The 14536-nt window shown below is 43.1% G+C and overlaps 1 protein-coding gene across 2 annotated transcripts in view; it reads right to left on the bottom strand.

Moving 5' to 3' along the window:
- Window positions 1-648: 648 nt before the first annotated feature.
- Window positions 649-14536, bottom strand: part of LOC307165007 (mitogen-activated protein kinase kinase kinase kinase 4-like) — a 115309-nt gene continuing 101421 nt past the window's right edge. For both annotated transcript variants that reach the window (XM_079882252.1, XM_079882253.1), the window contains 8 exons: window positions 13653-13820; window positions 11903-12046; window positions 10949-11083; window positions 10706-10806; window positions 10126-10275; window positions 9883-10042; window positions 4710-4849; window positions 649-3149 (listed from right to left, as the gene is read on the bottom strand). In XM_079882252.1, coding sequence (XP_079738378.1) covers window positions 3066-3149; window positions 4710-4849; window positions 9883-10042; window positions 10126-10275; window positions 10706-10806; window positions 10949-11083; window positions 11903-12046; window positions 13653-13820 — 1082 coding nt within the window. In that variant the 3' untranslated portion in view covers window positions 649-3065. The remainder of the gene's footprint in view (window positions 3150-4709; window positions 4850-9882; window positions 10043-10125; window positions 10276-10705; window positions 10807-10948; window positions 11084-11902; window positions 12047-13652; window positions 13821-14536) is intronic.

Raw genomic sequence — 14536 nt, 5'->3', positions numbered from 1 at the left:
CCCGAGACATGTACTGTACGCAGATATAGGGATTGGTTCAGGCTTTCAGAAGCATTTTCTCCAAGCGTAGACCATTATCAGAAGTCATGTCCTGACCTTTTTTTAGGAATTCTTTATGAAGAGGAAAAATGAAATGGGCATCACTCCTTTAAGTAAACCAATTTTATTTTCAAAGAAAAACAAAAGGACCATCAGGAAAAGACAGGACTTCCTGCCATATACAGAGAGGACGTACGATACAGTGCCACGACTGAAAACAGACAACCAGTCAGCCAAGAACATATTCAGAAAGTCAAAGCAGCGCTGAGGAAACACCATCTGTATTATTATTATTATTATTAATAACAAGAATTATGGTTGAAATATATAAAACAATATCTTAAAATAAAACACAACAATGAACATTAGATTTACAAAATCTTTGCTTTCTTCTTTTTTTTTAAAATTTATTCCAGGTCACTGTATATGGGCAATAACTGAACCCCCACAGTCTCTCGCTGTGTCCTAACTGTGTGACGGACTGAGGGATCTTCAAAGTTACTGTATTAGGGCAATAACTGAACCCTCCCAGTCTCTCGCTGTGTCCTAACTGTGTGACGGACTGAGGGATCTTCAAAGTTACTGTATATGGGCAATAACTGAACCCTCCCAGTCTCTCGCTGTGTCCAAACTGTGTGACGGACTGAGGGATCTTCAAAGTTACTGTATATGGGCAATAACTGAACCCTCCCAGTCTCTCGCTGTGTCCTAACTGTGTGACGGACTGAGGGATCTTCAAAGTTACTGTATTAGGGCAATAACTGAACCCTCCCAGTCTCTCGCTGTGTCCTAACTGTGTGACGGACTGAGGGATCTTCAAAGTTACTGTATTAGGGCAATAACTGAACCCTCCCAGTCTCTCGCTGTGTCCTAACTGTGTGAAGGACTGAGGGATCTTCAAAGTTACTGTATTAGGGCAATAACTGAACCCTCCCAGTCTCTCGCTGTGTCCTAACTGTGTGACGGACTGAGGGATCTTCAAAGTTACTGTATTAGGGCAATAACTGAACCCTCCCAGTCTCTCGCTGTGTCCTAACTGTGTGAAGGACTGAGGGATCTTCAAAGTTACTGTATTAGGGCAATAACTGAACCCTCCCAGTCTCTCGCTGTGTCCTAACTGTGTGACGGACTGAGGGATCTTCAAAGTTACTGTATTAGGGCAATAACTGAACCCTCCCAGTCTCTCGCTGTGTCCTAACTGTGTGACGGACTGAGGGATCTTCAAAGTTACTGTATTAGGGCAATAACTGAACCCTCCCAGTCTCTCGCTGTGTCCTAACTGTGTGACGGACTGAGGGATCTTCAAAGTTACTGTATTAGGGCAATAACTGAACCCTCCCAGTCTCTCGCTGTGTCCTAACTGTGTGAAGGACTGAGGGATCTTCAAAGTTACTGTATATGGGCAATAACTGAACCCTCCCAGTCTCTCGCTGTGTCCTAACTGTGTGACGGACTGAGGGATCTTCAAAGTTAAAGCGTAGGAAAAAGGGGAAAAGAGCGCCAGTCCAGTTTCTAAACATGTATGCTTCACTTTTAGTGTTTGCCACTGGCACAATTCACGTTCTTCTTTTAACTCACTGAAAGTTTAACAGCTTTGTTAAAATACTAAAATCAAATCTAATACTAATTATCACAAGAAACAGAAATGTAAAAATTATAGAACATATAAATCTATAAATACTGTGTGTGGGGAGAGCAGAAGTGAGGGATGAACTAAAGAGAGAAAATAACTCCAGAAATCATAATAGACATAATCATACAGATTCACTAAGTTTGTGTGTGAAAACTTTGAGAAAGAAAAGATATAAAACTAAAACAATAATAATATTAAAAACCCTAGAATCACCGAAAAGCTTTCTGTGGAGAGCGTCTCTCGACTCATGCATGCTCATCCCTTCCTTTTCATGTGGTTCAATTACTTAACAGCACAGTCCTGCCTTTTATTAAATATATACAGTTCAGTTACAAATGTTAATAATAATAATAATAATAGTCCATGACCAAGACAGTCTTTCTCATAAAACTGAAGGTAATGTTTCCATAACTGAGATTAAGTTATTACGGGGATGTCTAAACTTGTATTCTCAGATTAACATTGTCGCTGCCTGATGAAAAACGCATATCTTGGAAGAAAGGGCATCATAAACAATCATACAAAACGAATCAAACGTCAGTTTTATAACTACGGCTTCTGGTCTGGATGAGTGGACCGTTCGGTTCAGTTTCAGGACAAGTTTTCCAAGTGCCAGAACTAGCTTTCACTCGCGGTTTCTAGCATACGCTCTTCAAAACATTAGGATAGGGCACAAGGTTTGGATGCACACTTCTCAGGGCCAGTGGAGATACTTGTTAAACAGATACGGATTAAACCTCTTTCACTGGTCAATTCAATGTAGGAATGAGGCCACTGTCATCGGACAAGTGGCAGAAGAAAACAAGGGAAACGAGAGAAGATAAGAAAAGATGTGGCACAGGACAGTCCATGCTAAATTGACATTATTCCAAATCCATGTTTTTGATGTGCCAAAAGCAAACCCGAGGCTAACACAGCTGTCCGCTTCCTGTTGACATCACATGACCATTAGCTGACTTCATAAGATGGTCCATAAAGACCTCTCAGACTCCTTCCACATTACTGTAACTACTCTGCTTAGTAAAAACAAACGAATAAAAAAAAACTAGAAATAAATAACCCATAAATAAAAATACAGGACAAAAAGCCATTTTGTGTTTCACCATTGTTATGACACTATTTGTGACTGAGAGACACATTAGCATAATTTCACCGTTCCTCTCAGCTGAGTCAGATTGTATTAAACTCTAGAGAAAGACATTTACACAGACTAGCAATAATACTGTAGAATACTCAAGCCAGTTCCTCATGCAGCACGCTGCACAAGGACGCAGATTCGATTTGTGTTTGTCAGTCGTTCAGCAGGCTCTGGGCGTTAGTGTGGCCTGGCCTCAGCCGATCACGTGGAGAACTTCAGTGGTGGATCAGGGGTAGATCAGGGGTCAGGGGTCGATTACCAGCTGAGCAGGGAGGTCCGACCCAGAGTCATGAAGTAGACCTGGCTAGAACCTCCAGAACGCACAGATGCAAAGAATACCTACAGGACACAAAGCAACAGCATCTTACTACTCGCACACCGTTCAGACTGAATCTAGCAGAGCTTTCTTTCAGAGGTTACACACTCAACTCATCAACTCATTTAGTATATCAGGGTGAATCTCACTAAACCAGTCCAGAGCATGTGCTGTAGTGAAGCGAGGATCACGCTTATATCCACGGACAACAATAATGAGAGATAAATCATTAATGTGTTGATTTGAATAAATAATCATCATTAGACTGTAACACACAACGAACACGCATCACTCTTTTTACGTCTTTCAACAGCGTATATCTCTTCAGGGAAAATCAATAAAGGAAAACTTTATTTTCCCAGGAAAGAAAGCACAACATATGCTCAGTGGCAGTGGTTTAATAGTTAACCAGGACGAATCAAACGCTGGGTGTGTGATATGTAACGGCTGCTGTATATGGCCTGCTCATAAAGCCAGTATCCAGCCTTTGCTTGGGATGAATTAATATCACTTCTTGTGTGTGTGTTTGGGAAGTTGCGGTGACGGAAACAGTGACATTGTTTTATTTTGAAGGGAGTAAAGCCTGTGTTTATGCTATTAAGGAAACTACATTTTTCCAAAGAAGAACTTTTACTTTAAATAAATGTTTCATTTAAAAGCAGCCTACTTCAATAATATGATACCGTTTCATAATAATAAATCATTACATTTATATAGTGCTTTTCTCAGCACTCAAGCGATTTACATGGAAGGGATTTACATGGATTTACAAAACCACCACCAATGTGCATATACTGTGCCAGAACGCCCACCACACACCAGCTTACTGGTGGAGAGGAGACAGTGATGAAGACAATGAGTATATCTATATATATATATATAGGGATGGTTAGGAGGCCATGATGGACAGGGGCCAATGGGGAAGTTTGTCCAGGACACCGGGGTTACACCCCTACTCGTTTCCGAAGGACATCCTGGGATTTTTAATGACCACAGAGAGTCAGGACCTCGGTTTAACGTCTCATCTGAAGTACGGTGCTCTTTAACAGGATAGTATCCCCGTCACTATACTGGGGCGTTAGGACCCACACAGACCACAGGGTGAGCAGCGCCCCCTACTGGCCTCACTAACACCTCTTCCAGCAGAAACACAGTTTTCCCAGGAGTCTCCCATCCAGACACTGACCAGACTCAACCCTGCTGAGCTTCAGTGGGCGACCAGTCTTGGGCTACAGGGTGAGATGGCTGCTGGCTATCATCATGCTTAACACTGAGAATTAGAATAACTGTAATGTGTCGATCGGATGCGGTTATCTAAATCAGAGAAAATCATAGGTGTGGGTGGATGGTTCATATTTAGCAGCGGATTCGGGTGACGTTAGATCTGATCCTTGCATCTCTAATGTCCTGTCAGGAACCGGTCACATTTTACACCCAAATCGGTGATATTTTGCAGAAAGAAAAAATAATCATTTAATCCAAAATACAAATTCCAAAAATAGACTTAACTTGTATAAAAAACAAGGTATAGCCCAGTAACTGATTTTACAGCAAAAACACAAAAAGATGATGTAAAGACTCACCTTGTCATTTCTCTCACACAGAAACTTGAGTCTTTGTGCTCTTTTGTGCATGAAAACTCCATCCAAGTGGCCTGTTTCTACAGAGCGGATCTCTATAGCCTTCTCTCCCCAGCCCATGATCTGGTTAGAGCGAATATAAGCTGCAAGACAAACAAAACAATATAAGTAAGAAATAAGAAAAATTAACAAATACACACTAACTGGTACCGTATGATAGGCTAAATTCAGTCTCTCTCTTGACCTGTATTGCAGAGGTCCTGCTCCTGGAGACCCACTATCCTGCAAACGTTTAATTCCAACCTGCTTTAGCTCACCTGCACGTTCAAGTGATCCTGAAGAGCTTGATTAGCTGCTTCAGGTGTGTTTGATTAAGGTTGTAGCTAAACTCTGCAGGGCAGTGGGTTCCCAGGAGCAGGGTTGACCTCTAACCTCTGCTATTTTGTAATTAGACACTGCATAAGAGCGTTGATTAGTGTTGACAACACCCAACAGTGACTACATTTACAATAACGAATGGTCACGAGTGCCCTTAGCTCTGAGCAAGTTGAGCGCAGTATAGACAACATCGTCTTCAGTGCAGGATTCAACCTTCCTATCTGCATGGGTTCTAGAGTAGGAGGAATAAACTCGCTGTGAATATCCTTCCACACGCAGACACATCTATCAGTGCTTCTAGATTTCACACAGCCTCACACATAGCTAGTGTCTCATCCATCATAAGCCAATTCTGGAAAGCTACTTTCTGGGCCTCACTGTTCCAGCTGCTCTCCGCTGTGATGGTCCTAAACTAGATGGCGTATTCAACTACACTGCGGCTGCCCAGCTAGAGGTGAAGGAAGGACACTTCACGGTAGGAGACACTGGCGTCAAATACAGGCTTAAATTCGGCTCAGAACAAACCTCACACAAATCTGTCACCCATGACAAGGCCCTTCCCGAAAGGAGAATCATGATTTAAGCCATATTTGACTGGTTCAAGGGGAAGGAGGATGGCTGGAGATCGAACATCAGGGTACATTGGGTCAGGAACCTACGACAGGCACTAGGATCACCAGAGAAGTGTTGGGGGCAGGTTTGAGGCAAGGCTCCGAGGCCACATTGGGTACGAGGTGCTGGAGAGGCTGGAGCCGCTGAAGAGTTGGGTGAGATTTGAGGAGAAAACAATGAGTGCAACAGGATTTTGGTGAGAGCACAGTCATGTATTGCCATTAAATCCTCCTGTTCTCTACTGCGCTCATCTTTTATCATCAAAACAACTCTGTTAAATCAAAATCAATAAACAAACATGTTGAGTCACAGCATCTTCTCCGGTTATTGTTACTTGCACCACCTGCCACGTTTAGGGTTTCACATGTTAAAAATACAGGGAGATAGTCAGGCTGACAGAAGATTTCAGAACTAGAGACACGCATCCAAACTTTAATCGAGGATAGTAAGAATGCAAAGGCTCTAGATACTGCTTCGGATGCGACTAGCTTAGCGAACCCAGTACATTGGTTTGTAATATGTTCTGATACATAGCAGACTGTCATAACTTGATGGTTGTCTAATTTGGTGTCTGCAGAATAACATCGGTTTCATAGACAATTGGAAAAGTTTTTGGGGCAGACCTGACCTGTTGAAAAGAGATGGTATTCATCCCTCCTGGGATGGTGCTGCTCTTCTCTCTAGTAATATGGCTCATAGTCTTAGAGCTCAAACATGACAGTCTGGGGCTCAGGTCAGGAAGCAGACAGACTGGCTAAACCAACCGTCTGCTAGCGGCCTCACGTCACCCAGGTCAGATAAATCACATCACATAGAGCCTCTTTCACCTAGATATCATCATATAAAGACTGTGTCTGTTCCCTGAATTAGGAAATACAAAAAACTCCTAAACCCATTTAAGGGTAAAAATTTAATTGATGTTCAACAAATAAAAAAACTATATAATACAAATGAAGAAATGATAAAGCTTGGATTGCTGAATATTCGATCCCTTACTTCAAAAGCACTCATTGTTAATGATATGATTTCAGACTATAATCTAGATGTGCTGTGTTTGACAGAAACCTGGCTAAAACCAAACGATTACATTACTTTAAATGAGTCCACCCCGCAAGATTACTGTTATAAACATGAACCTCGTCTGAAAGGCAAAGGGGGAGGTGTTGCTGTAATTTATAGTAATATATTCAGTATTACTGAGAAGTCTTATTTTAAATATAATTATTTTGAAGTGTTGGTGCTTTAAACTATATAGTGTAAGTGATAAATCCCGATTGACATTGTGAAATTGATCCACAAATCGCGATGCATCGATTTATTGCCCCAGCCCTACAATTAAACATTTTATAGATTTTAAAATCTTGCCAATTACTTACAAAGCACTAAATGGTTTAGCTCCGCAGTACTTGAGCGAGCTCTTAACACATTATAGCCCTTCATGTTTGTTGCAGTCTCAAAAATCTGGTCAGTTGAAAATACCTAATACCTAAAATATTAAAATCTACTGCGGGCGGTAGAACTTTTTCCTATTTAATGTTCAAACTCCTGGCATTGTTCGGGAAGCGGACACACTTGGTTTAAACTCAGTTAAAACACATCTCTTTAACCTGGCATAAACATAACACACTATCACATTTCTATCATTCAAATCCATTAAAGGATTATTAGGCGCCATGAATTAGGTCAACCTGAGCTGGGAAAACTGGTGTACTCGTTACATTGTAAGAAGTATGGCATCATTAGCCTGATCACAGACACGACCACAGACATCATTAGCCTGTTAGACACGACCACAACGCATGATGTAGTCAGCTGGATCCGAGCCATATCCAGATCAGATGGAGGACCTGCGCCTAGACATGACCACAACACATGATGTAGTCAGCCGGATCCGGGCCGTATCCAGATCAGATGGAGGACCTGCACCTAGACACGACCACAACGCATGATGTAGTCAGCCGGATCCGAGCCGTATCCAGATCAGATGGAGGACCTGCACCTAGACACGACCACAACGCATGATGTAGTCAGCCGGATCCGGGCCGTATCCAGATCAGATGGAGGACCTGCGCCAAGACATGACCACAACGCATGATGTAGTCAGCCGGATCAGGGCCGTATCCAGATCAGATGGAGGACCTGCGCCAAGACACGACCACAACGCATGATGTAGTCAGCCGGATCCGGGCCGTATCCAGATCAGATGGAGGACCTGCGCCTAGACACGACCACAACGCATGATGTAGTCAGCCGGATCTGGGCCGTATCCAGATCAGATGGAGGACCTGCGCCAAGACATGACCACAACGCATGATGTAGTCAGCCGGATCCGGGCCGTATCCAGATCAGATGGAGGACCTGCGCCAAGACATGACCACAACGCATGATGTAGTCAGCCGGATCAGGGCCGTATCCAGATCAGATGGAGGACCTGCGCCAAGACACGACCACAACGCATGATGTAGTCAGCCGGATCCGGGCCGTATCCAGATCAGATGGAGGACCTGCGCCTAGACACGAGCACAACGCATGATGTAGTCAGCCGAATCCGGGCCGTATCCAGATCAGATGGAGGACCTGCGCCTAGACACGACCACAACGCATGATGTAGTCAGCCGGATCCGGGCCGTATCCAGATCAGATGGAGGACCTGCGCCTAGACACGACCACAACGCATGATGTAGTCAGCCGGATCCGGGCCGTATCCAGACCAGATGGAGGACCTGCGCCTAGACACGACCACAACGCATGATGTAGTCAGCCGGATCCGGGCCGTATCCAGACCAGATGGAGGACCTGCGCCTAGACACGACCACAACGCATGATGTAGTCAGCCGGATCCGGGCCGTATCCTGATCAGATGGAGGACCTGCGCCTAGACACGACCACAATGCAGCCCTGAATGTCAGTGAAGACCATGAACTCTAGACGAGCCCTAGAGACAGATCCCCTGTGAAGACATCACAACCATCAGCACAGACGAGTCCTGCACAGAACAGACTCTATGGCCAGCTTCAACTCCTCCGTATGCCAGTGTGATTCATCACAATATTCAATCAGAAGGAACTGGATGAAATATGCTGAATGATACTAATATACAATCTGACTTGATGCAGCCGTATCATAATAACACAATGTTTGTCGTTGGCCAGAGGAGAACTGAGCAAGTCTGGTTTCTCTCAAGGGTTTTCCTCCATTCTGTCACTGATAGAGTTTGTGTTCGTCACTGTCGCCTCTGGCTTCATTAGTTGGAGACACTAACTGAGCTGATGATGACATCACTGTTTTCTCCAGAACTGCTTTATAGATGAATTTAACGTTTCATATTTGATGATCTTTACACAGTTATTAAACGAAACTAAATCAACATTGAACTGACCTTAACAATGACACTATTTTCTTTTTAGAGCTGCTTTACAGCAGAATTGAACTCTGTTTGCATCAATGAATCATTATTTTCCCATTTATCGGTTTAAAGCTGCTTTGAAACTATCTGTATTGTAAGTTTTTTTTTTACCTTACTCTTTGTTACAGTTTTCTTTCAGCTAAAAGTAAACATTCTGGAGGGGAAAGACTATATATAAACGCAATCAGAGCATAAATGTATAATATAAAAGAGAAGCAAATGTACCAGCCTGCAGAGTTGTGCAGTTGGATAAAGTCCATGTCCAATGGTACTGTAGGCTGGAGAGAACGCTGATTAAAAAAGAGAAAACAAGCACCGAGCCATTTCCCCTGACAAACAGTTTGAGGCGAGTTGCCTTTATTTAACATAAAAAGCTTAATACGGCAACTAACTTCTCCGTCTTGATGACATTGCAATTTATGACAGGATATGAACCACATGCAATTCCTCTGACTTTGTTCCCATTGGCAGTCGCTCTCAAAAGTTGCTGTTCATTTCATCTGCATAAATCAGGCAGCAATTAGCCTCGTCGTGTAACGCCGCTGTCAGAGCATGTGCACAACACATGCATTTAGTGCTTCACATATCCCAATGTGCATTGTGTCATGTATACTTGGACAGTGTAGCTCAACTATGCAAAAACCACTGCAGCTTGACTATTACTTCATGCAAACATACTGACAGGTATTTACTATCAAAATGGTACTTGGCCTTCTAAAAACAGAAATATTGTAACGATAGAGTAACGAGTTTATAGCATTGTAGGCGTGATTAACGTACCAACAGATGTGGGCATCTCGCCCCACTGGAGCACCACGTCTTTAGTGATGCGGCCGTAGGTGTTGACATACACACCCTCGTCTTCATAACACACCAGCAGCTCAATGCCATCCGTGTTCGGCAGGATGATGATGGCGTGCGACTGGATACTCATCTGAATCTACAACAAAACAAAGAGAGAGGAAGATGAAGGCTGGGAAACGCTGCTGGAAAAATCTAATGCTTTGCACTATCAATACATACGTGAGTTGGCAGATAAATGTCATAGACGGCTCCTGAGTCGACATCCACGGCATGAAACCCAGAGCAGGACCCATAGATGACCTTTAACCTTTGGCCTTCTTCAACTGTCAGGTCAACTAGCAGTGGCTTGTGCACCAGATCACCAAACGACTACCACAGAAAGAGGGAAAAATGTCATCATGGTTTTCTTGTGAGATTCGTCATCTTTTTAAATTTTACAATAAATATCAGTGTACGTAATAAATATTACATATTTATTTATAACATGGCCCATTTACACTAAGGATGATAACTATAACTATATAATAACTTTATTAGCGTCCACACTAACGCACAATATCGCTTATTATAAGCGCACTGCGATTAAATGCTCGAGCTCTTTAAAGCAGGATGGATTCTGACTGGCTGTCAATGTTTTTATCGTTCATCATAACTTCCAGAGTGATACCAACAACATCGTTCCTCTGTGCCGCTATCGTTATGGTATAACTTTATACACCTCGCCGCTAAGAGATGAGCAAACCGTTTACATCAGCAGATCCTGCTTGACTCGTTCTCATGGACATATTAGGTTCGTCACCTTGAAAGCCATGAATTTGTGGTATGGTTTGGGAGCCCACGCATACACCTCTACTGAATTCTTCAGGGCCAGAACCAAGAACTTGATCCTCTCGTACTTCACTGCAGACCAAACAAACAACAGACGTCAGTGCAACACTGTGCAGCGATGAAAGGGGTAACCAGATAACCAGGTGTTTTCTGCAGAGTAGATATAACAAACCAGGACTTTGTTTTAGGGAATCTTTTGGATAGGAACACATACCGACTTTGTAGTGCACACAGCCCTCCAGGTCTCCTACGGTGGTCCAGCCCTGCTTCTTCTCCACCTCAGGGTCATTGTGGAGGATCTTGTTCCTCAGCCACGAAAGATAGTACACACGCAGTTTATTCTTCTTCCCTAGGATTGGAAGCTGGAATCAACATGTGCGCTTTGTGTCTGTGCCCATGACTTACAGTAATAATTCATTACATTTCTATAGCGCTTTTCTAGGTACTCAGAGCACTTTACATGTGGAAGGGGGGAATCTCCTCAATCACCACTTACTGAACTCCACATTATTTAACTCCGTTTATAATACAGACTTAAAATAAAACCTTTTATTAAGAATGTATATATATAAAATGTTCTAGCAATGATAAATTGTGACGTTTTCTCTGTATTTTCCCATAAAACTGAAGAGAGAATCAAAGAATACTGTCAGGAAATCGTGATTTTGCACTGATCTCCAACCAGGGTTTAAATAAACTAGAACTTTAGGGTTGTAGGATTTCATAGCTGAGCTGAAACCTTTTCGAATATACTGGAAAAAAGACATTTCCATTTCCAAAGAATCAGCCGTATAACAAATTACTTCTATACACCTTTAACATTTATAAAGAATTTGCAGCCAGTCTAAATAACTAAGCAACTTCAACGTAAAGTACAGGACTTCCTGTGTGTCATGCAACATTTCAACATGTCTAAACATGATAAAGTACAGCATGTGTCACTACAATTTTAAAACTAGGTTTGCACAGTTTTGTCATGTCTGAGACTTTACCACAAAGACAGACAGACAGAAATAGAAGAAAAAAGGGGAACTACATTGTTTGTGAAGGTACGCAAGAGAACCGAATCACAAGAGAGGATGTTATGTAACACTGAAAGCACGAACACAGGGAAACATCCTCCTACATACAGATCAATACCCAGAGATCCTGTACGAGGCTTCGGTACCTGATATTGTCACTAGTACATTAAGTCCCTCCAAAACATCCATTTGTTGAAAGCGTCTACGACTAATAAGCGGGTAGACTTTCCCTTGACCGCTGCGATCCAGAAGCATGAGTCCGCTCTCTGTCCCGACTAACAGATTAACACCTGAGGGAGAGAGAGAAACAGAGGAAAAACTGCTTTAACTCACGTATCTAACATCACTCCAGTGAACTCTAGTGTTGAGTCAGAATTAAACTGTTCAAAGCCGGTTCCTCTTCTGTGACCATATTCTGATACCAAATATTCATGGAAAGGAAAGTTGCTTCAGAGGCAGAACAGGGTATTTTGATGAACGATCAAACGTTGGTTTTCTTGGAAGAAACTTGCACTGATTAGTCATACACAAGAAGACCAGGAGTGTTTATTAAGGAAGTTAACTGGGTCGATTCCATATTGACTTCCATGCAATAACAGATAGAGCTGTGACAATGCAATCATGTATTGCGTTACTTTTCACAATACTATTTTAATATTTGGACTGGTGTGTTGGGGTGGTGTTGGACTGGTGTTGGACTGGTGTGTTGGACTGGTGTTGGACTGGTGTTGGACTGGTGTTGGACTGGTGTTGGGGTGGTGTTGAACTGGTGCTGGGGTGGTGTTGGACTGGTGTTGGACTGGTGTTGGAGTGGTGTGTTGGACTGGTGTTGGACTGGTGTTGGACTGGTGTTGGACTGGTGTGTTGGGGTGGTGTTGAACTGGTGTTGGGGTGGTGTTGAACTGGTGTTGGGGTGGTGTGTTGGACTGGTGTTGGACTGGTGTTGGACTGGTGTTGGACTGGTGTTGGACTGGTGTTGGACTGGTGTTGGACTGGTGTGTTGGACTGGTGTTGGACTGGTGTGTTGGGGTGGTGTTGGACTGGTGTTGGAGTGGTGTGTTGGGGTGGTGTTGGACTGGTGTTGGACTGGTGTTGGACTGGTGTTGGACTGGTGTTGGACTGGTGTTGGACTGGTGTTGGACTGGTGTTGGACTGGTGTTGGGGTGGTGTTGAACTGGTGTTGGGGTGGTGTTGGACTGGTGTTGGAGTGGTGTGTTGGACTGGTGTTGGACTGGTGTTGGACTGGTGTGTTGGGGTGGTGTTGAACTGGTGTTGGGGTGGTGTTGAACTGGTGTTGGGGTGGTGTGTTGGACTGGTGTTGGACTGGTGTTGGACTGGTGTGTTGAACTGGTTTCGGGGTGGTGTTGGGGTGTGTTGAACTGGTGTTGGGGTGGTGTTGGACTGGTGTTGGACTGGTGTTGGAGTGGTGTGTTGGACTGGTGTTGGACTGGTGTGTTGGGGTGGTGTTGGACTGGTGTTGGAGTGGTGTGTTGGACTGGTGTTGGACTGGTGTGTTGGGGTGGTGTTGAACTGGTGTTGGGGTGTGTTGAACTGGTGTTGGGGTGTGTTGGACTGGTGTTGGAGTGGTGTGTTGGACTGGTGTTGGACTGGTGTGTTGGACTGGTGTGTTGGACTGGTGTGTTGGACTGGTGTGTTGGACTGGTGTGTTGGACTGGTGTGTTGGACTGGTGTGTTGGACTGGTGTGTTGGACTGGTGTGTTGGACTGGTGTTGGACTGGTGTGTTGGACTGGTGTGTTGGACTGGTGTGTTGGACTGGTGTGTTGGACTGGTGTTGGACTGGGGGGTTGGACTGCTGTGTTGGACTGGGCGGTTGGACTGGTGTGTTGGACTGGTGTGTTGGACTGGTGTGTTGGACTCTTCAGAGCGGGACTCACCCCACAGAGCAGCGCACAAGATCTCAGAGTTGAACCTCTTCTTGTATTTGCGTATCTCTGGCGTGTCGTTCTGTGGCCGAGTGTTGACAGGATTGACGTTGACCACCGAACCCTTACGGGACGCGTCCTGACGCAGAGCCTCCTGCAGTCGAGCATCATTACTGTAACCTGAGGAACATCACGATGTTTGGGCAAATCAACTCACATTTATCTGGGTAGCACTTTCACACACACAGCTTCACAGAAATCCATGCTCTTAATGTTTATATCATCTAAACATCTTCATGACTCAGTCGTATTTATCGGATTAGAGCTGGATGATAATATTGCTTTACGTGAGTGTACTGTATGTATATGGATAAATACATATTCCTCACAGGAAAAACAAAACACAGCAACATTTATTTGACATTATTTTCATGACAATTAGGTAATATTTACCCCCAAATTCTGATTACTGTAATGCACTTAAATTTTTTCTCTCATATTTCCCATTATTGATTTTTTTTTAAGTCAATAAATTAAATACAGTACAACAAATACTAGTCTGGTGTATAAATAATTTGAACAGAAAAAAAAGGTCAACAGAATTGAGAATGGGGTTTTTAAAATTTGCGTTCTGGTAATGAGAATTTAAGGAGAAATGTGTTGAATCATCCCAAAATCATTTCTTCATTTGTCCAAAAAGAGAGGCTCAATTGCTGTAAGCATTTTTTTTCTTTTAATATATTTTCTTTTATATATATATATATATATATATATATATATATATATATATATATATATATATTTTTTTTTTTTTTTAAATCAGATTCCCTTTTTAATGAAAATTTGTAGCACTTTCCAAGATCTGTGAGAAAGGTCAAACGATTGACACTGATTAT

This window comes from Squalius cephalus (genome assembly GCF_949319135.1).
Source record: "Squalius cephalus genome assembly, chromosome: 9".
NCBI lineage: Eukaryota > Metazoa > Chordata > Actinopteri > Cypriniformes > Leuciscidae > Squalius > Squalius cephalus.
This window is presented reverse-complemented; position numbering and strand designations above follow the sequence as displayed.